A 26,041-nucleotide genomic window follows, 5' to 3' on the forward strand; every position below is an offset into this window, starting at 1 on the left:
CTAGTGTCTGCAGGCTCTGGAGTTTGTTTCTGCTTCTGAATCCTCTGTGCTACAGCTTGGCGATTAATTCTGCACCTTCTATCAAAGCGTGTTAAGATATTTCTGAATTGTATCTATTTTTAGAACCATTCTTGATTAATACTTGATGTTCTTTCCAGGTTTCATTTTCCTTCACCAATACTTCGAGGCACAGAGGAGCTGGTAAAGGCATTGCCATGAAACCTAACTTGAAGCAATGGAAACAACTCATGCTGTTTGGGATCTTTGCATGGGGCCTGCTTTTTCTGGTGATATTCATCTATTTTACAGATAGCAACAGTGCTGAGCCAGTTCCGAGTTCCTTTTCGTACATTGAACCTAAGAGGCTTCTGCCCCTTCAGGGCAAGCAGAGAGTCATCATGGGAGCCATTCATGATCCATCATTCTCTGAAACCATTGATGGGAATGAGGTACTTCTTAATGAAGATCTCTTAGGTACATTTAAATCGGGGACTGGAAGTATTAAGAAATGGACTGATTTGGAAGATGCCTTCAGAAATGAAGATGAGTTTTTTCCATCCCAGATAGGAAGAAAATCAAAAAGTGCTTTCTACCAAGTGAATGATGACGATTATTTATTTGCTGCTGGTCAGCCTCGGTCACACAACCACCTTCAAGAGATAGCAAAATTCATCTCAGCCGATGAGGATAATCCAAAAGTAAATATTTTACAGAACAGCTGGAGCCATCAGAGAAGAATGAGGAGAAGGAGCACAACAAAGCACAGGAGAAGCCAGATGCTTGATGAATCTGATGACTGGGATGGGCTATATTCCACAATGTCGAAATCCTTTCTTTACAAGCTTTGGAAAGGGGATGTCTCTTCCAAGATGCTAAACCCTCGACTGCAGAAGGCGATGAAAGATTATTTGAGCACCAATAAGCATGGGGTGCGGTTCAAGGGGAAACGAAATGCCAAGTTGACAGGAGACCAGCTATTCTGTGAGCTAAAAGAAAGGGTGAATGTGAAAACAATAGATGGCAAGGAGGCTCCTTTCTCTACTCTTGGATGGGAAAAGCATGTTCCCCAAATTCCACTGGGCAAATTGTACACACATGGCTTTGGGAGCTGTGCCGTAGTTATGTCTGCTGGTGCAATACTGAACTCCTCTCTGGGGGATGAAATAGGTGGGTGAAATGCATCTATTCATGTGCATATATATGTACATGTGTGTGTTCATGTTTGTCTTTCAAAAGGTTCATTCTTCTCAAGCATGGGTCTGTAAAGTCTGGTTGTTCTCTCTCACCAGCGTTGCATGAATGTGAGCTTATGGACTTCAGTGAAGCTGCTCCCTTTCAGAACAATACAACTGAAAGGAAAATCGGGCCTGAAGTCATAATTTGATTTAAAGAAAACAATGGTGCCTTCTTATCATATTACAGCTTGTAGTATAAAGGAGGCACTGGTTTCATCAGGTCTGCCATATTTAACATTTTGCTGCAACATGTGTTTATTTCTTCAGCAGATTAGAGCCATGTTCACGTTTTGTTCTGCAAAGCTGTATCTTACCTGTCTGTATTTTGTGGTGGCCCATAGAGAAACTGCTTGTTGTATTGCTATCCCAGACTGAACTTTGTCTCCACGCCAAGAAGCAGTAGAGCATCCTCTTCATCTCTTGCATGTTTAGAGTTCACAGACATATAGAATTCAGACCCTTGAGCAGCCTCATGCACTGAGGTCAAGTCCCCTGACCTCTTTTCCAAGAGTGAATTTAAATGAGTTCAAGTATCTCCGCCCATTGTTTTTCCGTTGCTGCACTGAGTCAGTGAGGTTACTGGTGTGCGGAGATGTCAACGTCACACAGAATTCCCCACTTCAGGGTGGGTGTTTTGTAGTAGCTATTCAGAAAAGGATTGTGGAGCCATAAAACTAATCCAGGTCAGTTTTATTTTTTCTTTTCAAAAATGGTGCTACTACTCATGTTAATGTCTCAGTAGTTCTTCATTTTAGTAGTACACGTGCAGTATGCTAAGAGTGCTGAAAGAAGGATGAAACATATGTGTCAAACTTGCTTCTGGAGCAAGAAGAGTTATTTCCTTCAGCTCTCTATAAAAACCTTTTGATGTTCACTCATTAATCCTCCCATCTTCCAAGACTTCACATCCCAATACTTGCTTCATCGCACTGTATCATCTCTTTGATGCAGATGGGTTTCCTTTAAATCTCTGGGATGTATTAGAGCTGCTATCATTATCAAACTACTCTAATAGGCTTCCAGCACAGCACAGGTGCCTGGCCGGCCTGCAGCTAAAATCACCAGGGTAACCCCCAATTTCACAGGAAGCCCCACTGATTTAGAAATCTTTGGGGTGAAAAAGCGTAACAGTTCCTCCCTTCTCCAGTGTGGTATCCTTAACTGAAACAAAATCTTCTGTCAGTGTTCCCCAGCACACCCAGTTTACACCAGTATGGATTAGTGCTGTATTGGCGAATCCATAGCACATTGTGACATATTTACATATTTACATATTACAGCAAGCATCATGACATATTTACACACTGAGATGCAGCCCAGGTGTGGACTTTGGTGCTTGACATGGTACCTGGGGCCTGTATGCTCCTGTGTGTACCCATCTTCTTGGGAACACTCTGGGCACGGAAAGCTTATGCCATTCTTGGAGGAAGAGCTTTTGATTTAATTGGGAAATTGTCATCTGATGCTGCCTAAAGGGAGGAGATGCTGTTTGGTAAGGCCTACGCAGAAGTTTCAGATCTCCTCCTACCTGTTGTACAGGAAAGTGTGTGGGGCAGCAGGAGTCACAGAAGGCTTTTTCTAAGTGTCTTCCAGGCCATGGGCAGGTACTTGTGACTGAGCAGAGAATTTGACCCAGAACTGCGGGGGGCCAACTGACTGCTTACAGCCATCCCAGAAGGGCCTGGTGCAAACCTGTGGGTCTCAGTGGTCAGTGTGGCTTCTGGGAAGTGCTAATATATCGTGTGGGTGTTTCCCACTTAAAATGGAAAATGGAAGCTCCAGCATCTGTTTGTATTATTATTCCCATGGGGAAAAAGTTATGTTTCCCCTGCAGAGTCCAGATAGTATGTGTTACAGCTGAGCTCTTGGCCGTGCCTCTCCACCTCCCCTCTAGTCCTTGAAAAAGTGAGAAGAGTCTGACCAGGAAGAGAAAGATCAGAGTATACAGGGTGCTCTTTTTCCTTGTGCATGCACAGCTGTAGGAGAAGACTGTCCTCTCCCAGAGCTGGCACCAGGGCTACCAGGTCTTGGTTGAAAATGCAAGCAAACCTGGCAGTTTGGAGGCACCATGGGCGGCTGGTGGTGCTGCTCTATGGACTCAGCCTGGCGCGCGTGCTGAGCACCTCTGTGTCCACAGAGGCATGGCAAAGTCAGCATCGTTAGGGAGTGGGGAAAAACACCCCATGCATGAGTTCTGGTTTTTGGGCCATGGGCTGTACAGCCTTGGTTGATGAAGTTGCTGCAGGCAAAGGGCTTTTACTATTTATCCTCCTGAAAGAAAAAAAGGCATAAGAAAGCAGCAGCAGAGGTCCTTTCTCTTCATAGGCCTTTAGCTCCCTCTTCTGTGTTCCTACGAGAAACTCAGGGAGAAATGTTAATTTGTGTTCTGCCTTTTGCCCTCCTCCCCTCCACCCCCGTGATTGTTTTTGAATGAAACTAGGTATGGAAATATTGTGCAAGTACAGCAAACACTCCCATCGTGATCATGCTATTTAATGGGAGACCCAATTATTTTGGCATCATCAAGAAGTAACAGGGATCTGTGATCAAACCCCAAACTTTTTATATCTTTAAAATGGTTATCTCCAAATACTTAAGAAGATTAAAATCAGTTGACTTAAAACCAGCTATTATCAGTGTTAAGCTGCGTCCTGATCATATATTTTATGGTGAAGGAAAGGTTTTTGGTCTTGATACGAAGAACCAGCATGGATAATGTTGGAAATGCAGCACACTGTCTTTCAGTTAAGTTGTGAACCATACAATTTCCATTTCGCGACCCAATTCCCAGTTCTCAGTCAACAGATGGTCAAAAAGTTGTCAAATGCAGGTCCAAATTTATATTCTTAAATTCATAAGCAGGTTTCAAGTATAAAGGACCTTTGTTTTTCTTTTCCTTCTCCAAAAACGTGGAGTACCTGCAGCTTCTGTTGACTTCACATCCTCCAGCTCCTACACAATCAAGATGCTTATGTTTAGGCAGATGAAGGCTATGTGTTGAGGCTAGGGTTGTCCCTGCATGGGGACACAGAAAAAGCCTCCACTCCTTCTTAGCTTCTGAGGAGTTGGGCTCGGTGGACACTTGGCAAAAATCTCTCTTTTCAGACACAACATGTTAAAGCAAGCAAGTATGGCTGAGATTGGACTGCTGGCTTCATGTCACACAACGTTTTCTTGTCTGGAGTACAAGAAGTGTGGAGTTAAGGTGTGAAAGGATGGAAGATCCCAGTTTGATAGGATCAGGCCTGAACTCCATTGAAGCATGTTGGTTATCTTTGGAAACTTCTGCCTCCTCCATTTTTGAGCTAGACAACGCATTTTGGCCTGAATCATATTCTCTGCTTCCATCGATAGAAGGGGTAAAAGTAGACCAAAATAGGGGGCTATTGACAGGGACAGTGTGTTTCTGGACAATGGATATAATGTCTTACTCTCCCTCCACCTTCTGGGCTTTGAGATCCCCTTAAAAGAAGCACTGGGAGGGTGATTATCTTTTATCCAGTGGAGGCTTACACATAGTGTCTACCCTTGACCCATACTTGACCTATAGCTGCCTTCTATTCTGCATGACTCCGAGGTCAACTGCTCGTGGGGAAACTTTGGCAGTTCAGCCCTGTTAGATCTTTGCTACCAAGGGATCCTCAGCTTTCTGTGTGTGAGCAGGTTTGTGGGCTGACTTCCCTACAGAGACTCTTTAAGACCTGTACTGACCTTGAGAATAAGTACACGGTGTGATTAATAGGTTTGGGGTAGTCTGAGATTTTCAGGTATTATAAAATACTGTGAAGCATTTGCTTATAGTTAAGCGTTGTTATTCATTCAAATGTGCAATTAGATATCCTTGCAATTAACATGCTTTTGCATGGAGTAATTCTTTGTAAATTTTGCAACAGAAATAGTGAGCAATTGTGTGTACTGGGTGTACTAATAACCTTCCCACGCTAAGTTTATCCAATTAAGAGAAATATTTAAGTATTGCAAGCTAAATAGATGATTCTGAACTTTTTGCCGGTGGATTATAATAATGTTAATAACGTATGGCAGATGCAAGAGGATTTTTGTTTGTGCATAGTAGAATGTTTATCATCTTTAGAATATCAAGATTAGGAGAAATGTGCAAGTTTTACATTAGTTTAGATCATTTGCTTTATTTTACTGTTCTATATTACTAAGAAAATCAAATTACCCCCTCATTTCTGCTCCTAGATTCTCATGATGCCGTTCTAAGATTTAATTCTGCTCCAACACGTGGCTATGAAAAAGATGTTGGAAATAAAACAACCATGCGGATCATTAACTCTCAGGTAAGATCTTCCTTTTGTGAATTCAAGTCAATGTCACTTCTGTACGATATGACATTAAATTAATAACTTCTGAGAAAGTGTTGGGTAATCTGGGAAACAGCTAGTGATTTAACAGTCATGATGTAGAGCAGGTAGAAATTCTCCCTTACAGGGATGTTCACACTGCTGTCAGTGTAGAGTGATTGCAGTAGTTACTTGATATCCTTGTTTCAAAGAATTGGTTTGTAAAGTTTCTCATGTGTCCTGCATCTGTAAAGGCTCTGCAGGATGCCGGAGCTGTCAGTACAGAAGACCTGCACCACACTGCCTCTGGGATCTTCACAAAGCCCGAGCTGTGGGGATCCCAAAGCTCTTTTCTCATATTCTCCAGTTCCCCAATTATTTCCTCGCTGGAAGGCAAAAGAAATGGGAACTGAATTGTCTTAACACATAACTTTAGGCAAGTCATCGTTCTTTAAAAATTTGGAATGAACTAGTAAAAAAACTTTAATGTACACTGGATATTACACGTAAGGTGAGTTTGTTCATCTGAATGGAAACAGAACATGGGATTTTCTGCATATGGGTGTCAACAAATAATTGTGCATTGAGCTACAGTGACACCTTATGGTTAAGAGTAGTTTTTCAATTTTGAAAAAACTATTGCTTGAACTCTGGTCTTGGGCAAACCAAGCCTCTTTCCTCTTTATGAAAGGCAGCCAAAAAGCAACAACAGAATTACTGTGAAATTTTATGACATATTGAAATGGTGAGTTTACTTAGTCAACACCAGTAGTATGGTTGACCACGTAGCATGCTCTATACATACTGATTCTTCCTGAATGAGAGCAAAATTTTCATTTACTGTAATTCTTACGAATTTGTTTTTTCTTCTTCTTCTTTGAGTGACTGCCCATGCAAAGTCCATCCTTGGTGGGTGTGTTCTCTGTGTGTATAAGTTCGTGTTCTTTGCCACCGCAGAGAGGACTGTTCACTGTCATTCCCTTCACACTCGTTTTGTAGCTCTTTGTGAGGCTGCAGGACAGACTAGATCTTTGAAGTGATCTGGGTTAAATATGCCCCCTTTCTTTTGCTCAGGGGAAGCAAGCAGAAATATCTTACTCTGGCTTTAGTGCTGAAATCAGTGTATCAGAGAACATTGATCTTCATGTCATTTATTTTACTTGTTGGTTTTTGTTGGGTTTTTTTCCTTTTCTTTGACTGTTCTCTGTTTTACTGTTAACCAGAACGTCCTGGTACTGACCATGCCTGAACTCCTGTGCCGGGCAAGGAGGAGGGTTTAGAAACTTTTATTTAGTTGACTAGTCTAAGTAGGCTCCCTGTAGGAGAAGAGAGAAATGCTTCCAAGGAGTGATCTGAGCTTTGTTAGCTCCCCAGTGAATTCAGAGAGACTAAACGGCTAAATTAGCTGCTCTCCGCTGCTCGTGGCAGGCTGGGGTCCTCCTGGCTCCCGGAACTGCTACAGTACGTTCCCACTGGGGTGGTTATGGAGGGTCCCATGGTCTTCTCAGCTGCACTGTACAGTGCTTGCTCTCCACAAGGCCTCTCAAGAAAACACAGGGCATGGCTAAAGTTCAGGCCAGGTCAGCTCACACAGCTTCCTCACAAGTGTTTGTATTCCCACCACCTCTCTGCTCCTTCAAAGAGGTCAGAAGCCACCCATGATGCTCTGGCCACTTGCTGAGAAACTGGCCTTCCCCTCTCCAGGAGTGAAATCTGCACAGGCCACTTGATAAAAGTTGCTTTCCCTACCTGAGGTTGGGTTACCCATACAGGTTTACTGACCCCTCCTTCCCTCCTCGCTGTTGGAAGTCCTGCATTCAGTTGATTAAAAGGCTGCTGTGGCCCTCTTCTTCCCTCATGTTCTCCGCTGTGAAAGCCCAAAGGACGTGAAGGAAGCCAGTGCAGCCACAACTGATACTGTTCCAGAAGAAACTCATCTCATACATATGAATGCAGACTCACTAAGAGCGAAATTTGTGTGGACAACACCTCCAAAGGACTCTTGCTTACTGAAAGGCAAGTAAGAGCTCCTTTGTGTGATAACTGTGGAACCGAGCTTTTAAAAGCTTGACCTTTTGGTCTGTTTACTCTGTACTCTCAAAAAAGGAGTTTACGTTCTCAGGCGAAAACTGCTCTGAGAAATGGAGTTGGGGATGCTGATGGCAGCACGACTAATTTTGTTCTTGTTGTAGAAGGCTGATGGAAAGTCATTAAGCTCAAAGTTTATGGTAGGAAGAATATTGCTATGGCAACAATATTATTTTTCTGAAGAAAAATATGCATAATCAAACATGGCTCATTGGATCCTAAAGGGAAATGAAAATTAGTATGAATTTATTTGTCTGGAATCTTGATTAGTTTAACAGCCAAATTCATGCTGTTTCAACCAATGCTGAAACCATTCAGCTCAATCCTGCCTGAGATTGGATGCACCAGGGATCAGAGAGATCTGGTTAGGCATGGAGGGGCCGGGAAGGGATGAGCCAGCAGGAGTGAAGACTAAACTTCCAGTGGGGCGGGAGGATCAGGCAGAGTACCAGGAGATGCAGGAGGGAGTTATATGAGAGCAGTAGATCAGAGCAATATGACAGTTACTTCAAAAATAGCCCTATCACATACCTGGAATTATTTTTCTAGGCATACCAGCTTTTACAGTCATGGTCTAATTTGCCTTTTTGGAGTTACTTGAAATGAGACTGTCTGGGAAAGACGTTATCCTTGGGGGCTGTAGCCCTTCAAAGAAAGCTGCTCTATGTCTAAGAAGAGGATCCTGCAGGTGGTCTGAAATACCGTAGCTTTCGCTTTCAAGTTCCAGAATACACAGTAATGTTGATATACAATTATGCAGCATCTCAAGTGGTCCCATCACATCCTTCACAGATGGAGAGTAATTCAGCATACTGCTACTTCAAACTGTTATGAGTGCTGTTTATGGCTAAGCTCTTTTTTATATATTTTTTTAACAAAACAAGATGCTTAAAAGCGACCAGAATTAAAGCAGAACAAACAGCAGCGTGGGGAGGACTGTTCATTTTAGAGAAGGATTTTGCCGGTTTTCTGGATCCCACTTTTAACGCTGTGCAATTCTTTGCATCTGTGTTTGCAGATTCTCACCAACCCAAACCATCACTTTGTCGACAGCTCCTTGTACAAAGATGTTATCTTAGTAGCCTGGGATCCTGCCCCCTACTCTGCAAATCTGAATGTGGTAAGATGTCTGCCTGGACTTTTCTTCCCAATCGGTCTGAAAGCACTGGAGAAAATGAATGTATTTAGTACTGCAGTCTCCTGGTTCTCACTTGTCACAATGAACCCCAAAGTCTGTCTTTATCTAAGGAGTGGGGAATGCTATTTCTGCATGAATTGGTCAAAATAATTGGTTTATGGGTCAAAAACTTTTTAGTGGCCAACACTTGTACTGGAATGGACTGCTCTGAGATGCTAGGATAGATGGATGATGGTTTTTTTTTGATAAAATATTGCTATTTTCACATAACCGAGTTTTCTGTGTGTTTGCCAAGGAGGGAACGTTGCTAGATTTCAGAAGGATGTTTTATCAGGAAAGGTGAAGAATTGCATCCATTTTTTCCCACCTCCCCCTCTGCCTTCCCAGACAAAATACAACACCCTAATGAAAATCTCTCTTGGTGCCTTCCCCATTTCTCAGGCCTCCTCCCCACCAGTCTTCCCTTTGTGTCCACTCCCCCACAGCCATCTGTGCCCCGCCATCCGCCCGCTCACTGAGAGCAGCAGACGTCCATCTGGTTGTCACTGGGGGAGTCTCTGCTTTGGCTGGTGCTGCAGCTCCAGTGGACCAGTTATCTGATGGTTCTTGGCAGGGGGAGTTTGGAGCTGAGCAGGCTGCAAAGTCGAAAGTAAACCTTCATCTGCTGAACTCCCTTAGCAACAGATGCCAGAGGCTGCCTGCCTCCTACGCCTGCTTCATGTGCTGCTGTTGCCTCCATCAGGGACAGGGACACTTTCAGAGGAAGCTTCACCCCCACGCCCGGATCTTGTATCAAGGCTCTTTGAACCCCTTGTTTAACGCGGGCCTGTGAGGGGGAGATGGGGTTGGCTCGTCCCACTGCAGTGAATTGCTTATTGGGAGTCTCTGCATGAAGAAAGGAAACAGAATAGCCCAGGGTGAGGACTGGCTTTCTAGGAGAAGCATCCACCAGTGCAGGCTGCTTTCCTACCTTTGCTTCTGATCTGACAAACCCAAATGAAGTTAGTTCACATTATTGTACATGTAGTGTTCAAAACACATTTGATACTATAAGATTAAAAAAATTCTTACTTTTTTCCTCCCAGTGGTATAAGAAGCCGGACTACAATCTGTTCACTCCCTATGTACAGCATCGCAGGAAGAATCCAAACCAGCCGTTTTACATTCTCCATCCAAAGTTCATATGGCAGCTCTGGGACATCATTCAGGAGAACACTAAAGAGAAGATACAGCCCAACCCTCCCTCTTCAGGTTTTATCGGTAGGTGTATCAAAGATGAGCCCAGTAGACATGTTAGATTAAAAAAAATTAAAAAATTGTAAATGCGTACATTGCGTGAGGGTCAAGTCCATACACATGTACTGTTTGTTCTTGGTGCTCTATACAGGAACAATGACTAGCTGAAACACACAGTATGAGAACTAGAAAACAGTTGGGTGAATTTAATGTTCTGCTTTCTTGCCCTTCGCATCCATAGTATGCATACCATATTTCTAAAACATACATATATCTGTGAGAAATTTGTATTATTCCATATTAATTTATCTGTTGAGAACCTACTCAGTTCTGAAGTTCTTTGTTGGGATCATAGAGCAGAGATGCATCAGAAAACAAGTCTGCATATGGCAGATCATACAGAGCGGATGAAATCACTGACAGGCAAGCTGTATTCCCTACACAGGTCAAGGAACGGGATTTCCCATGCCCTGTCATGGCTTCCAGTGCTCAGTCTGAAAGTGCCCAAAGCATCCTTCTTCTTCTTACACTTGAAGGAACAGAGTTTCACTGTATTTTTTGGTCCTTCCTTAGTGTTTCTTGGGGGATAATTTGGCACTGTGCCCACAGTTCATACAGCATAATAACTTACCTGATGCATAGCAGGTCCTGATCATGAATGTCTAAAGGATGCAAGTAGTCAGAGTAGCAAGGCTGAGTCAGGGTCTTCCTTGCTTAGGCTTCTAGAGACACAGAGGGCAATAGAGCTCCAAATACGGTCTTCCGCTTTGGAAACTCCATCCTTTCCTCCTTGACATTGTGATATTGGTCTATGTATTTGCTGCAGTCAGAAAATGCTCTTTTTATTCTTTCTATCTGAATCTGAAAGTGAAGATACTTGAGATTGCATCCGACATGGGAAAACCAGTTCTGAGCACTTATCTTGGGCTCTGTATACAGTAGTGGCATCCCAGGATATTGTGGAGCCCACCAAAGGCCTTAGGGAGCGTGCTGAAGCTCTCAGAGGGATGACGTAAAGGTGTCTGGGAGGTGCCCATCTATGACCTGAGTGGGTTGTGCTTACCTGGAGCATGAGTGGAAAGAAGAGGAGGCCTTGTGTGTTGGAGGAGGATGGCTTGGCAGTTGGTTTCTTCTTGAAGTGAGATTTTGGAACCTGCTTGTAAAAATTTATAAGGAGATGCCTGCTCATGTGGAATGATCTCACCAGCAGCATTCATATTTTGCAAAAGCATTTCTTGGAGTAATGAAGTTGTTGATAAAAATAGGTTAACAGCTGCTGATCATAAGAATAGTGAAGAGGATCATTGTGCTGTCAATCTGTACTTACACCATATATTAGGAACACATCAAAAGCTTTCTTTGAAGAAAGGGAGTTAATTTCACTATAATAATAGAACAGTAGTCTTCAACCCCAAATCTAAATGTTCCTGACAAAAAATATCCTTCAAGCAGAGAATGCTTTGAAAATATCAATCATTAAACAAGGAAAAACATTAGCAACAAAAGCTGTACAGATATATATACTTTGTATGTACAGATGCAAATTTGTCTCCTTCACCTGTACTGGGAATTTTATTTATATTGTTCTTTTCCAAAGGAGATGCTTAGACATTTTGGTAATGCTGTTATTAGCTTTAAGAAAACAAGGCAGTAAGACAAGCTTATTGGGAGTCATATCGAGCTCATTTGATAACTAGCTGCTGTTCTTATAGATGCATTTTAAATATTTTAGTAGGGAAAGGCTTCCTATTTTAGTAACCTTATCGAATGGATGTCTGTGCATTGCATATATAACATAATATAAACTGGGCGACAGCACAGAAACACAACTGTGTATTGTCAAAGGTGGACATAAAGGGCAAGATAAAGCATAAAAAATATAATACAGCTTGGCAGAAATCTGAAAAGTCATGTTGGTCTTCAGATCACGTATCTCTCAACAACTCCTGCAGCAAATATCCAGTTGGAACTGAAGCTGGTAGACACAACTGAGTGCACCTGTATGAAAGGCATATCCTGAATGTTGAGCTTCTACCTGATTCGTACAAAATCTATAAATTACTTCCTATAAAATTAATAGAAAGAATGGGTAAATGATGACCATCATAAAATATGAGTGTCTTAATTTCAAGAAGATATGGGAAAATGGTTTATTAAATAGCCACACTGCTAATACCTTTGTGCTCAAAACAGCTATATGAAGGAAAATAGGCTGTTGTTAAATAGAGGGTGTGAATTTTCACAGGCAGAGGGACCTGTATCCCTGAATCTAAGCTCTTTATAGCATGGACCATAGTGATACTAATCACTTTATTAGAATAACTTATTGTAAGTCTGTGTGCAATGCTCTGCAATTAGAACGAATACAGACTCTGCGCAAGGATCTGGTTTGTCCATATTTACACTGGCAGAAAGTCAGGCAGCCCTCTATGAGCTCTGGTTACTTGTGGAGGAAGAGCAGCAGTTCCTCACATTGCTGTTGCTGCCAGTAACAAGGAAAAGGTAAAAAAACCCTGGTTTTGGATCAAGTGAAGCACTTTTGTTTCAAGCTTTTTAACCCTCTTTAGCCCCAGTTTACAAAATTGGACAAATGCATGAACTGAAACATGGAAACATCAGACTGTTTCCTTTCAGGAATGTTTTAGGGTGGTCTTAGAGTGTTTCTTCAGTAATTACATTTTTCACATGACAATTGTATCTATTTCTGCTGCTATTTCTATTTCTATTTATAAGAAACTGAGTCTTCCCGAAGGGAGGATGCTTGGTGAAATGCGTTCTCACTGTGTTCTTCTGCAGCAGTGAGTCACCATCCTTCAGCAGTGATTGATGTCAGGGGAATCTTTTAACATTGTTAATAACTGCATTAAAGTACTTGAGTCACAATATTATTAAGTCTTGGAAAAAGGGCCAGTGGGTCATTTGTGGGGAAGAGGTAGTCTCTTGCATGCTGTGACTTTAGGGGAATGAGAGAGTGAGAAGAGGTAGGGTCTTTTTTCCCTGGTTTCTCCACTGCGTGGGAGCTAGGGAGAAGAACATTTTTTGTGCTTCCTTTGGGGTATGGGATGTCCCGTCTCGGCATAACTCCTTCCTGGAGCCACTGGTTCCCCAAAACCCTGCGTACATTAGCTCTGAGCTGGCATGTTGCTGAGGAGAGGCAACAGCACTGCAACAGCTGGTGGTTTGGGTGAGGGAAGCATAGCGCATGTCCCAGCTGTAGAGGAGGGGAGAGGAGAGGATGGAGAGAGAAGCGTGGCACAGAGCAGGATTGGTTGTGTTCTACAGGTTATGTACAAAATAAGGCACAAGTCTAGAATGCTTTAGTAATACCGCATTTTGTGTACGTTCACTTGCCGTTTTAAGCCTTTTAAATATGTCACTGCTTCCAGCCGCTTCTGAAATGATAACATACAACACACACACAGTACGGAGGCCTAAAACCAGGTGAGATGAATATTACCCAACACAGATCAGCTTCCTCCAAGAACAGAGTTTCTCTGCTCCTCTCCATCAGGTTCTAACCTGTAGATGTTCCTGTCTTTGGTTTTCTTCTAAACAGGGTGTCAGCTCGCGGCAGCCCATCCGTCACCGGTGCCAGGCTGCACCTTAACAACGCTACACACAGACCCACATCTGACCGCAGTCTTTTCCACTAAATTTGTTATTACTTTAACATTGTTTTCTACCCAGCCTAGTGATGGGTGTAAGTTCAGGACATCGTTGAAAGTAGGCCGAACTCATCACCTGTCAAATTGCGGCCCATTTGTTAGGTGTTGCTTCTGGGGTTATACCATGTCTAGGAAGGATTAACTTGGCACAGACAAGTCACCCTTTACTGTGGTATTTTCTAGCTCAAAGGCTAGGAATAATGACCAAGAAAACACAGAGACTGTTTTTTTGTGGGGAAGGGTTCACCAGGGTACAACAAACCTTTTATTGTAATCTGGGAGTCATTTTTGGCTTGGTTTCTGAGACACTGATGTGGACTTTCCCTGGCTTGTAACTTTTCCTTATGTGGCATGTCATAGCTTAGTTAATGTCACTCCTCATTATAAATTATTTACTCTTTGTCTCCCTAATCTAACCCTTAGATGAGCTTTGAGACCCCATTCTTGCATATTTTTGCATCATTTTTGTAGCTGCCACCTTCATGCTTTTAAACAAAACTCTGCACCATATTCTCATCATCTTGCATTAGCATTAGGCAATTGCCATGGTGGCTTTTTGCAGTTAAATTTGTTGGTTCACATCTGGCTGAAAATTGGGTTTGTTAAATGAGTATTGATATATTTCCATCTCATCTTGGACTTTGATCTACTCCATTTTTCTCAGAAGAAGTGTAAGCATCCAACCACCAAATCTGGGATTTGGATTCCACTGGCAAATCCTAAATTGACAGTTGAAAAAACGTCACCGTTATCGGGAAGGATTTGCCCTCCTATCTTTTGGCAGCAGAAATAAGTGTTACCTGTTCATTTCCTATTAATACATTTTTCACTGTGAAATATGAACTCCGTCTTCCTCCCCTCTTTCTGAACATATCAAAGCTCAGTTTTTAATTGAGGCTGGTGGTGTATAAATCGGCAGGCTCTATTTTTACCATTCTGCTGTAAGAAAACCGTTCCTATACCCTCCTTGGTAGCCTGTGTAAACAACCTAGTTCTGACCTTACATTTTTGTCATCTGAAGACCAAGACTAAAACTTGCTTCCTTGAGTTTCTCAAGAGCAGCATTCTGTGTGCATTGGATGGGATGGTACATTAGCATTCGGAAAGTTCGGGGGCCTTTTAATAATGTCTAGATCATATACAGGCTTTTCTATGAAAATTTTGTTCCTGTCCGTTGTTTACGAACTGGATTTGCTATGAATTCCTACTTACCGTAGTCCATCGGTACACTTTGCTTAGCTTACCTCTTCAGAGGTGATTTTACTTGAAATTCACATTTATATACCCTTATATACCCAGCAGCTTTTGTCTTTTGAAAAAAAAAATTGGAAGCTCTTGCTGTGGTATTACTTTTTTTTAGTCCCAAATCAAAACATGGTCTGTGTAGATTTTTACATTTTCGGTTGTCTGTGTAGGTGGTAGTCTTCGCTATGTGTTGTAGCTTTTAGCGTAACATATGAACCACTGAATGCAAAATGGTAACTAAGCCCAGATTACTTTATTGTTGGGAGAAAGAAAGGCTTGTTTGAGGCTTTACAGTTGACGTTACAGATTTAACAGTTATGCGTCATTAATAGTTGATAACCTTATTTTAACCTTCATTTGCATGCATCGAGACAATAGTACAAGCAAGACTATCATTACACAGCAACATTAGCAGATCATTGTATGACTAAGAAGTTAAATTTAAAATGGCTTCACAGAGCATGTTGAGTAGAAGAATGCGGCTGATCTCCAGCTCTGCTTAGGAAAAATACGCTTGCATGAACTGAAAGAAACAATTTGACATACTAAGAGTTGCCTTTATTACTGTTACTCAGCTGTTCGCCAGCAGTTGGTGAAGGAACAGAATAGTGCTTACTCTTTCCAGCTCAGTTTTGTTCAAGTATTATCACGCAAACAAATAATACCTCCAAATACATACGCTTTAAAGTCTTCATATTCTAATAAAAAGCACTCTGAAATTTGAGCATCTTCTGCTTCCTGAAATACAGAGATAAAAGAGCAAACTCTCCTCTCGCAGCACCCCAAATCACATAAAAAAATCTTTACTATTCTAGTGTATCACCCAAATTTGAATAATACATTAAAAATTATATGATATTACTGGTCAGCGTTTTCCAGTCTACGCTCATATTACAGAATATATTATTGTGATTAATGTACGGCTTTTTGCATTCAGCATTAAGTGATAAATATGTCATTTTCTAGGTTTACTATATAATGCGAGTATCTTATAATGCGAGTATCTATACATCAAAGATGACAAATATTGCACAACTTATTAGGCTTAGGCACAGGGCCATTTGGTGACAATTAAATTCCTTAATAAATATTTGGTTTTCTGTAAATTTAGGTAATGTTTTCTTGTGGTTAGTATTTGTCATAGTTCATGAACTAAACAGAGGTAAAAGAACCCTTTTTTAGAAACATAGTATTTTAAAAAGCCAGAGCTATTTTTACTATATGTTCCAAAGAATAACTGAGGCACATTTGGCCCAGTTTCAAGGAGTGACAAATTTTCCTGTGGTACCTGAAATCCAGTCAAGAGAGGACAAATAGAGACTACAGAAGTAAAATAACATATAGAAAACTAAATGCTTTATGTTTATTTGTAATGCTTTCAAGTGCACATATTATCAATCATAAACTTACTGTTGTGCCTAGCTAAATTCTTTTCCGTAACTAGATTTGTGGTGTGTGTGAAATGAGACACATGATGAGTATAATAATCAGATTATGTGTATTTAAATGTTTTCAGCATCTCTTACATATTGTTAAAATGATGCCGAGTTCTTGCTGAATGTTTGAATTACGCTTATTATTCTAGATGCCTTCGTACAGCATCTGTTGTATTCAGGTATATTAAACTATATTTTATTTACTTGTAAACTAGAGAACATTCTTTTTAAATTATTATGCTAACCACAAAGCTTGATTGTACTGTACAAAAGATGCACATTGGAAATTCAAAACCTCTGGAGTCATTAAAATTGCCAAGAACAAATTGAAAAACATTTTCTCCTTTTGATTAGAATCCATAGTATATGTTCATTTGTATAAACTATCTATGCAAGGAATTTAATCTTAATTTAATTCTGGTTTAAATGTTTTCAGTGCAGATTGTAAAAGCTCAGGAGTTTATTTGTGCCAACTGGACTAAGTTTAAACCATACCCAACACTTCCTGACACCATAGATATCTGCCAAATAGGAAGAAAAAGTAACACATCTTTCTGAGGAATTTAAAATACTAATATATAACATTTTGATATACATAATACTTTATTTCAATCTATCATTGTACTGTTGTAACAAACTTGCAGGTTGACTGTTTCTCTGACAGCCACATCATTTCTTTGGAGTAATATATTTTAAAATATTTTAAAAAGAAGATTCTGTGCTCACAATCCTTTTTTTCTTGTCCAATACGGTATTCAGGAACATTGTCATTCAACTATAAAACATTCATAAAGCACACATTTGAATGATTTACTATGAAACAACTTTTCTCCACGCAGGCAGAATTATTTTGCATTTTTCCATTTTCACAGTTGTAATCCAAATGGGGCTTTTGAAAATCCAGCAAGGGTATTAGAATTAGAGTAGAGTGGCCTATACAGAAATATCTTCAGTTGTGATTTTGAATGTATGGTTGCGCCAATCATGTTTGCCAAAGCTAAAATCATGCCAGATACCCTGAGTTTTTCCTTACTATGAAATTTAGATTGGATATTTAAGATCTAAAAGTTTTAAAGCTTAAGCATCAGATCTGGAAGAGACCAGGTCTGATGGTCATTTTCACACCTGCTTGCTGGTTTCAGAGCCATGCCTACAATACTACTTTTGCATGCTTCAGTAAACTTCTGAAAAGATTCAACAGCTCCATTTCCATCCTTGGAGATGCTCAGTACTGGACTGGACAGGACCCCAAGCAAGCTGATCTAACTTCAAAGTTGTCGCTGCTCTGAGGGACTTGGAACTGCCCCCACAGTTCCCTCCAGACCCCTCCACAGATCTCATGGCAATCGCTCACAGACTGGCAGTATTTCTGCCAGTTTGTACTGGAGCTTAACAGGTTCTTGACCAAATCCCCTAGGCACGATAGTAATGCTGCTACAACTAGATTAATCCAATTAATGTAGTTAATCTAGTTTTTACTGAGCTTTTTTAGGGCCCCTGATGAAAAGCAGACTTTGCGTTGTGTCCCATGGACTTCTCTTGGCATTCATTCTAAGGAGTACTTCACCATTTTTTGATGTTTGCATGCTATAGATAGCCTATAGGCTTTCCCTTTCAGGTTTTACTTTTTCTCAAGTTGTGCACGTCCTCTGGCCTTCTCTAAATACTGTGTAATTCTCTGCTTTCAATCCTATTGCCATACATTAATCCTTATGAGTGTAAAAAAAGCCATCTCCTCTCAGCTTAATCCTTGCACGTAAAACTGACTTCTGTTTATGGTCCATGGCTAGGTCAGTCAGAGAGCAGGACTCACGCCACCTAGCTTTAGATGTCTCCGGTGCAGGTCTGTATTTGTGTTAGCCTCAGACTTACTAGAGCGAAAAATAGGCACCTCTTCAATATGGCTGTGAGACCTGTGTTCCCCTCTACATGTGAAATTTTCATCCCGTACTGGCAGTGCAGGTAGAACTCGTGCAGTACAGGTACCCGTGCTGCCACTCAGGCTTCCCCTACAGTCAACAGAAAGAAACGGGAACTTCGGGGGCATGACTTGTATGATCCATTTTTAAATGTCTACTCTGGGATGAGTAGACGTGCGCTGCTTCCTAAAAGTGCCCACTTTCTTCTACTGACAGCAAAGGAGCCTGTGATAACTATCTCAAGTGTGGGTAACTGCACCAGTGGGCACATTTGGTCAGATGAATCACACCTTATTTTCATTTCTTCTCACAGTGCTCCTGGAAAAGTCAATTACATTATTTTTTCACGAAGCTCCAAAAGCTTCTGACCTAGGAGAGTGGAGAAGGCGCTTGATAGCAAGAGCCAGACTCATATTTTCAGTTTCTGCCTCGTCACTAGAGAGGAACAACACTTACAGGGAACAATTCATCCCATCCTAAAGTAGACATCTAAAATAAGTCAGATTAATTGTGCCCTAGAAATGCCTGTCTCCTGCATTGTCTATAAAGAGTGCTTTAGACCAGCTAGGTCAGAGATGGGCCTGAACATCTCAGTGAGATTAATTCTGTCCAGACTGTAAGGTGTTGGGACAACGACTATCTCATCATGCTCATTAATGTCTCCTTAGGTTGTGTGTAAGCCAGTCTGTGCTGTTTTATATGTAGTAATTGTGCATTGACTGAAAACCAACTTAAGGACTGTGAGCAAAGACAAATACTGAAGTGTATCACATGGAAATTCTTCACCCTACAGGCTATCAAACAATTTGGTTTTCGTTCATACTGATGCTGATGATCACAGAGGAGTGCCGAGATACGAAACAAACTTGCAGATGATACTGAATCAGGCAGTGATGTGAAAATCAGGACGAAAGAAATAAGTAGATAGGCATGTACTCTGTGGGCAATATAGGGAAAGGAAGTAAACTTGGAAACTACAGGTTAATACGTGTGGGAGGAAATGCAAAGAGATTCAGCCACAGAAGAGAAGCCTGGGAAGCAGGCTTATTCTGCATAAGGAATAATAAGCATTCCTTATTCTGCAGGAATACAGAAAGAGATGTGTACAGATGACTAATGGGATAACAAATAAGAAGCAAGGTAGGACTTCGCAAGCAAAACTGGCAAGCAAAACAGGTTAACGGAAGGTGAAGTCAGTAAGCGGTCAGGTGCATAACTCTTCTTTACCTTTGTGACTGCATCCAAAACATAAAAGTTCAAATGTAATGTAAAAAATATCTTGGGGCTCATGGAAGCGCCAAAAAGCTATTGGTAATTTCAAAAAAATTGTAAGCTCACTGAAGGTAACTGGGGGAGAGAAGGGAAGATGGGGGAACTGAGTTGTGAGGTAGATGAAAATATAGACAGCTTGGCACACTTATACCTGCTGGATACAGATGTCAGTAACTCACTGCAATGTTAACACCACGCAAAGAGAGAAACTGAGATAGAGTGGTACTAAAATACATGGGCTGGAACGTGAGACCCGTAGCCCAGGGAGCTCTGTTGGCAGCCCTGGTTTAGGTACTTAAGGAAAACAAGGCAGACATAGCATTAGAAAGTAAAGAGAATAAAAAATGAATATATCCTAGTACACAGACTAGTGTAAATGTCCCCATGGTTTAAACTGCTGTTCTTTTAAAAATGGTTGATTCATGTTTTTTGTGAACTTAGATTTCAGTAACAGCTCTACAATACTGGGGCTGTCCCCTGTGGAGGGAGGTTCACATCCTCTAAGACATGGGACAGAACTGAACCCATTTATTCCCTATTTTAGGGAGGACTCTTATTAATACAATGAAAACAGCTTCTTTTCCAAAATGAGCTTTTTCTTTTTTTTCCCCTTCCGTCTTTAACATAGTGCTATCCCACCTTCTGTTCTTGAACGAAACAGCATGAGCAGATCATTCCAAGGGAGAATTTGGGGGCTGTGACAGCTAAGTGGAGGGACCTACCTCCTCGGGTTCATGTAGATTGAGTGCGTAATCCTGCATGCCCTGGGATCTCGGCCATAGGTGGTTGGGATGGGAGTGCCGGTTGTACTGCACCATTGGTCCCTTTGGCTGGGGGTCTGTGGAGTTAGAGGTGCTAAAAGAGAAAAAGTCTGGCACTGACCGCTGTTACTCCCCAGAGCAGGGTTTGGGCATTTGACATGTGCACCAGATCTGTAAGTCTCAGGAGTGCTCCCATTTCCACCAGGACAGATAAGCCTCTGTAGCCCAGGGACGCCTCTGTATGTGGTAATCTCTACTCGTTGTCTTAGCTCATCTTTCAGTTTGTTGACTCTAGACTCTAGACTTCGACACAAAGATGTGCTGTAGATTAGCTGTTACCACTCAGAAACTAGCCTGTCGAGTCACTGTCTTTCCTCCCTCAAAACATCATTGTCCAGCATGAGCAAAAACTTGAACGGACTGTCAGAAATTATGGTTATTTATGAGCAACCTGATCTGAAATCCCAAGACATGGACTGGATGGAACAAGGCAGGAAAGGCAAGGAGCTAAACTAGATAGCCCAGCATGCCTTTTAGATTGGTTCTGGAGGACACTGATCCACAGATCACTAAGAACTAAAACTCTACCACTTCTAAGTGCTCCATTAACTAATTTCCAGGAAGGTCAATGATACTGCTTAAAATTTTGTCATTATTGAACCATACCTCCAGTGATGTGGCCATCTTTAGTGTTATTAAATAAATGGTAAGAGTCTCCCAAGTTTTGTTCTTGGCAGTTTTCCTATCCCACAAATGGCAAATTCCTTTATTAATTTTAAGGTTAGCTGGGTAATGCGGCAGTGAAATGAAACACGCTCTGGTTAAGGCTTGTACCTTCCATCAGAGCCAATTTTCCTAAGACATTGGTGGTACAGCTTCTGAAACTGGCTCCAGGCTTGGCTCTGGGTGCAGGAGAGAAGCCATTTTACTGTCTGTTTCTGGACGTGGTTCGTTATTGCACACGTTTCAACCGTCCGTCCTCCGATTCAGCTGGATAACGGTTACCTTGGAGTGGCAGGTGGGCTCTCCATCAGTGGAGGAAGGAGGTTGGCAGTGGAAAAGCTGACGAAAGCATTTGTAAAACTGAAACAACAAACAGACAATTCTAGACATAGTTGCTAGGCAGGCTACAATTCAGAACATCTCTGTAACAGCTTGGGGGCAAGGAAACATGGTTTATTAAGCTCGTACTTTTTGCTCCAATAGGGATTAAATATTTTTTCACCGTGAATCCGTGTTTCTTCCTGCATAAGACTAAAGTTCACTTAAATTTGTGGACTTTTCCTTTGAAATTGATATGCTTAGCTTTTCTGAGACCATAGACTCTGTAGAGTGTAAAGCTGTAGAACAATCTAAAACACTTTCAGAACCTTTCATTAATGATAACAGAAGATTTAATCACAGAAGTAATTGTTTTTCAGTTACTTCACACATCAGGCACGGAAAAATCATTTTGATAATCTAATGATACGTAGCAAGGAGAACATAAGATTCTTTTCATTAGCATGCCATTGAAATCTCTGTGTTCCCAAACTGCAAACTAAACTTCAGAAAATGGCTTTGCTTAATTAACAAACCAAAATATTTTTTTATGTTGATTCATGTCACTTGTGAGAAGTATCCAAAACACCTTTGATGCTTTATGATTCCAAAGCTGTTGTACAGAAAAAACCAATTACATCAGTTCTCATTTGTAAGTGCAAAGTGAGTAGAATTAGTACAGCTGTCTCCTTTGAGAGTTGACAGTCATATTCAATGCACGGGGGTACCAGTAGTGCAACAAGTGCTTCAATACATTTTCTATATATTTTTATTTTTTAAATGAAACCTTAAAAAAAAAATGGTGTCCAATGCTTACTCCATCATTTTCCTTTCATATGGCTATGGGAAACAGAAAAGGATCCCAGAAGCTGTGATTGATGTGAAAGTCAGTATCTGATACTAGTCCCTTTGAAAATGTGCAGCCGCAACAGCAAGTTTTCTCTCGTTTCAAAGCTATAAAGACCTTCTGTTAGTATGGATTTACAATTGTGCCATAGGAAAACAAAGTCTGCATAAGCCCACCTATCTTCCTTCTGAATCTGTCCTGTTCTATTTTTGATCTTGAGCATGGGATAAGGAGAGTAACAGCATCTTAGGGCTGCGCCTAAGGTCAAAGCGAACCTTTACCTGGCTTTAAACAGGAAATTAATTTCCATATGGTCTTTCTTAGCCACTATTGACAGAGCTGATGACAGTCTGTCGTTGACATGTGGCAGGAAAAAATGGGTTGGCACGTTACGGATTGCTCCTTGCTGAGTAGGAAGTGGTCAGGGGCTTTTCCTCCTGACAGCGCTGCTCTAAGAAGGAATTCACCTTCCTCAGCCTCTCTCGGTGAGACTCTTCACAAAATTCTTAGAAGCTGTGGCCTTTTATGCTACCACTACATGGCTGATGTCCTTCTGGATGTATTTAGACTGCCTTCTTGGTAATGTCTTCCTGCCTGGAGAGAAGCAAGTGGATGGAAAAAGTGGAATTGGTTCAATTCTAGACTAAGAAAGACCAACATTGTAATAAGGTGGAGATGTTTCAAGGAGTACATTGATACCTTAATATTGCCAATGATCTGAATGAGCCATCCAAAAGTTGTCAAAGGAAGAAACATGGGTGATACTGGGCCATCTTTCTATTCTTGTTTCCCCTTGCCATGGTGTACAAAAAATGAAAGGGAAATGATTCAGATTCTTCATAGCCTTGAAGATTAGTATGTATGTAAATATTTGCAAGACACAGATATCCAAAAGCACAGAGGAGAACAGAATGGGCATACCTGGAATTTTTTTATATCTGCTGTACGTGTCAGGTCAGAGTTTAGCTGTGGAAGTGGTAGAAGTACCAAGAAGAGCTCTGTAAAAACACCAGACAACTGCTCTGTGTGTATATGTGTGTTCTGTATTCTGCAAGTGAATGTAAAGACCTGGTCTGTCTTGCTAAATAGCTTCAAGAATTGATAATATACACGAAAACCAAGAAAAGTGATCGGTTGACTCAAAAAAATTAGCATGCAGCTGTATTAGGTCCCCGATTCTTGTGTGGGATGTTTTGTGGACAGGATAGGGTAAATGAGGGGAGGTGGGAGAGAGCAGCCTTCTCGCTCAAGGAGGCTGACGGTGGTGTGCAAGCCCTTTATAGGCTTTTTACTCTTTCCTTACAATTGTTGTTCTACCCCATCGACTCTACAGGGATCGCAATCTTTATGTATCAGGGACAAGTGAAAGCTGCCCTAATAAAAGGAACTATCACTGCACTTGATTTTACAGAAGTAATACTTAAGATGTGCAACACCAAAGGAAAGCGAGAAAGAAAAACAGATTGGGTGACTGGGGTGACTGCAGGAAAATCGCTGTGAGAAAGGTGAAATCTGGGGTTCATTTTTGTTTTCACTTTCTGCTCCAGGTATCCTCATCATGATGTCCATGTGTAACGAAGTGCACGTGTACGAATACATCCCTTCAGTCCGACAGACCGACCTATGTCACTACCATGAACTCTACTACGATGCGGCTTGTACCTTAGGGGCCTACCACCCACTGCTCTACGAGAAGCTTTTGGTGCAGAGGATGAACAAAGGTTTGCAGGATGATCTGTATCGGAAGGGAAAAGTCATTTTGCCAGGGTTCAAAGCTGTCAAGTGCCCCGAACGAAATAATTTCTCACACTTGTAGAAGAGAGTCCTTCAGAAACAATGTGCAATAAGGTACTACTGTCGTACTATAAACAAGAAGAGAATACTTGAAAAATGTATCTTAGACCAATCTAGTCTTGAGTCTATAAATTGTAATTAAGTAGCAGGCATGAGAAATACTTCTTTTCTAAGCCTGAGTATTTATTACTGCTTTGCAAATAGTTAAAGAAAAAAAAAAGGCTTAGCTCATGAAAGGTGCAAAGGACCTACTTAGGCAGAAATATAATGTATTGTGGGTGTGACTGTCAGAATTTGTGGGTGGTCTCTTATGCCACATATGCTAGACTGTAACCTTTTTTTTAAATGAACTTATTTAACTGTTAAACCTGGCATTGTGAAACAGCCTCTATTGTTCATGTACAGAGCGGCCAGTTGGAACAATGCAGCGTTTCTCATGGCTCCATGGGATTTTCACACTCTCCAAGAATGAAGTATTCGCTACTCCGAGCTGTGCAGTCATTGACTAGAGTAGACTTTAATTCCCGTTCATATGCGGGCCCAGTTACAAGCCTTCAGCTGTACAGGGGGCCTTATGGTGGCTGTGAAGTCAGAGCAGATGGGAGGTGGCTGTACACACAGCTAAACTACTGGGTGTACTTTTGATGCCAGACCCCCATGCTCACACTGACTGCGCAGGGCAGAGGGAAAAGAGAAATGTCTCATTTCTTTAGAGAGCAACAAACACATTCGTAACCCATTCAGCAAAAAGCTCCCCCTGGGAGGCCTATCAAGAGGGTGTAAGTGAGATGGAAATGATGCCTTCCCCTGGCCTGCACAGATAAAGAAGATCCAGAGAAAGCCAAGGGAGGCTGCGCAGCACTCACACATCACACTGAAAGCAAGTGTTGAGGGAGCTCGCTCTTCTGCAGCAAAGATAGCATTCGGGATTACAGACATCATTTGTTAGGTATTTCATTGGGATCCAAATCAAACTCACTTGTTCACAAGTTACTGCTGTTAAGAAAGTATAGGGAGTTTTCTGACAAAAGAAGAGGATATCAGCATTTTTTATTTAACGTTTGAAAGACTATACCCCAGAGAAGCTGTAATGCCTGCAAAAAACCTGACTACGGATTGTATATGGAGATCATTTGATATTTTCCTTCATAACACACAATGAGAATATTCTCTAAGGCACTTGTAAAAATCTGCCTGGTTGCTAATGTATTTAAAGCATTATTTTCCATGGCAAGACTTGAGTTTCAGATTTTCCGAGTGGCAGGAGGTTAATGTTTTGTTGTTGTTTTTTTTTTCACACAACTGTACCCTTTCTCTTAGGGTAAGTTCAGCAGGAACATATGTACACAAAAGCACAGCTATATCCTACTCATGTCCATTCAGTAAAAAGGCAGACAGCGCAAAGAGGCACCGAAAAGAACAGCTGAGTGGTTGTGGTGGAAAGTATTTTTTGTGTTTTGTCTTAAGCGACAAAAAGGCAATTGAAGAGTGCACACAATAGTAACAACTATTTCCTCTTCAATAGTACTGTAAGTATAAACACAGAATCTTTTTTCTCTCGCTCTGCTCTTTGGGTCTGATGATTTTCCTTCCTCAGAAGTGAAGAATATGTGTCCTACAGAGGACTTCGCCTTTTTTCCCATGTAGTCTCTTAATTTGGGCTTCATGATCCTCTTAAGATTCCTCTTGTTGACAGAAAGTTTGTCCAGATGATCTAAAAACTGTACTTCTGTGTTGTGTGGATAGTTATGTCCATAAATCATTTTGGTACGTGTCAAAATGAAGAGGTTTTACTCATATTAGCCTTAGATTCTGGATATATTGCATACTGATTTCTTTTTAATGTTATGTATGGTGGCAACTTTTATTCTTAAAGTTAATAACACTGTTATTTAATCTTGTGGAGAACAGATAACCTACACAGAACTAATCTATTTTTCCATATGTTTGGTACCCTGTTTCCAAAACATATGAAGTCTGAACAGTGCAATCAAGCATGTCTCTCTTTCCTGTACGTGTGGTTAGCTACCACATCTTTGTAAAGGAAGGGAGTTGAT

At 41.2% G+C, this 26,041-nt stretch overlaps 2 protein-coding genes across 2 annotated transcripts in view; one reads left to right on the top strand and one right to left on the bottom strand.

The window, feature by feature from the left end:
* The first annotated feature begins 200 nt into the window (after positions 1-200).
* On the top strand, positions 201-24,674 carry ST6GAL2 (ST6 beta-galactoside alpha-2,6-sialyltransferase 2). The gene is made up of 5 exons (XM_009276105.2): positions 201-1,167; positions 5,442-5,539; positions 8,649-8,750; positions 9,854-10,028; positions 23,738-24,674. The coding sequence occupies exons 1-5, from the start codon at positions 216-218 to the stop codon at positions 24,004-24,006; spliced, it is 1,596 nt and encodes a 531-aa protein (XP_009274380.1). The 5' UTR covers positions 201-215; the 3' UTR covers positions 24,007-24,674.
* The window catches only part of LOC109279376 (opsin-3-like), a 92,933-nt gene continuing 88,160 nt past the window's right edge, over positions 21,269-26,041 (bottom strand). Inside the window, exon 4 of the mRNA XM_019471220.1 lies at positions 21,269-21,385. Within this exon, the coding sequence (XP_019326765.1) occupies positions 21,269-21,385 (117 nt within the window). The remainder of the gene's footprint in view (positions 21,386-26,041) is intronic.

Source organism: Aptenodytes forsteri, unplaced genomic scaffold (assembly GCF_000699145.1).
Source record: "Aptenodytes forsteri isolate BGI_AS27 unplaced genomic scaffold, ASM69914v1 Scaffold96, whole genome shotgun sequence".
Taxonomy (NCBI): domain Eukaryota; kingdom Metazoa; phylum Chordata; class Aves; order Sphenisciformes; family Spheniscidae; genus Aptenodytes; species Aptenodytes forsteri.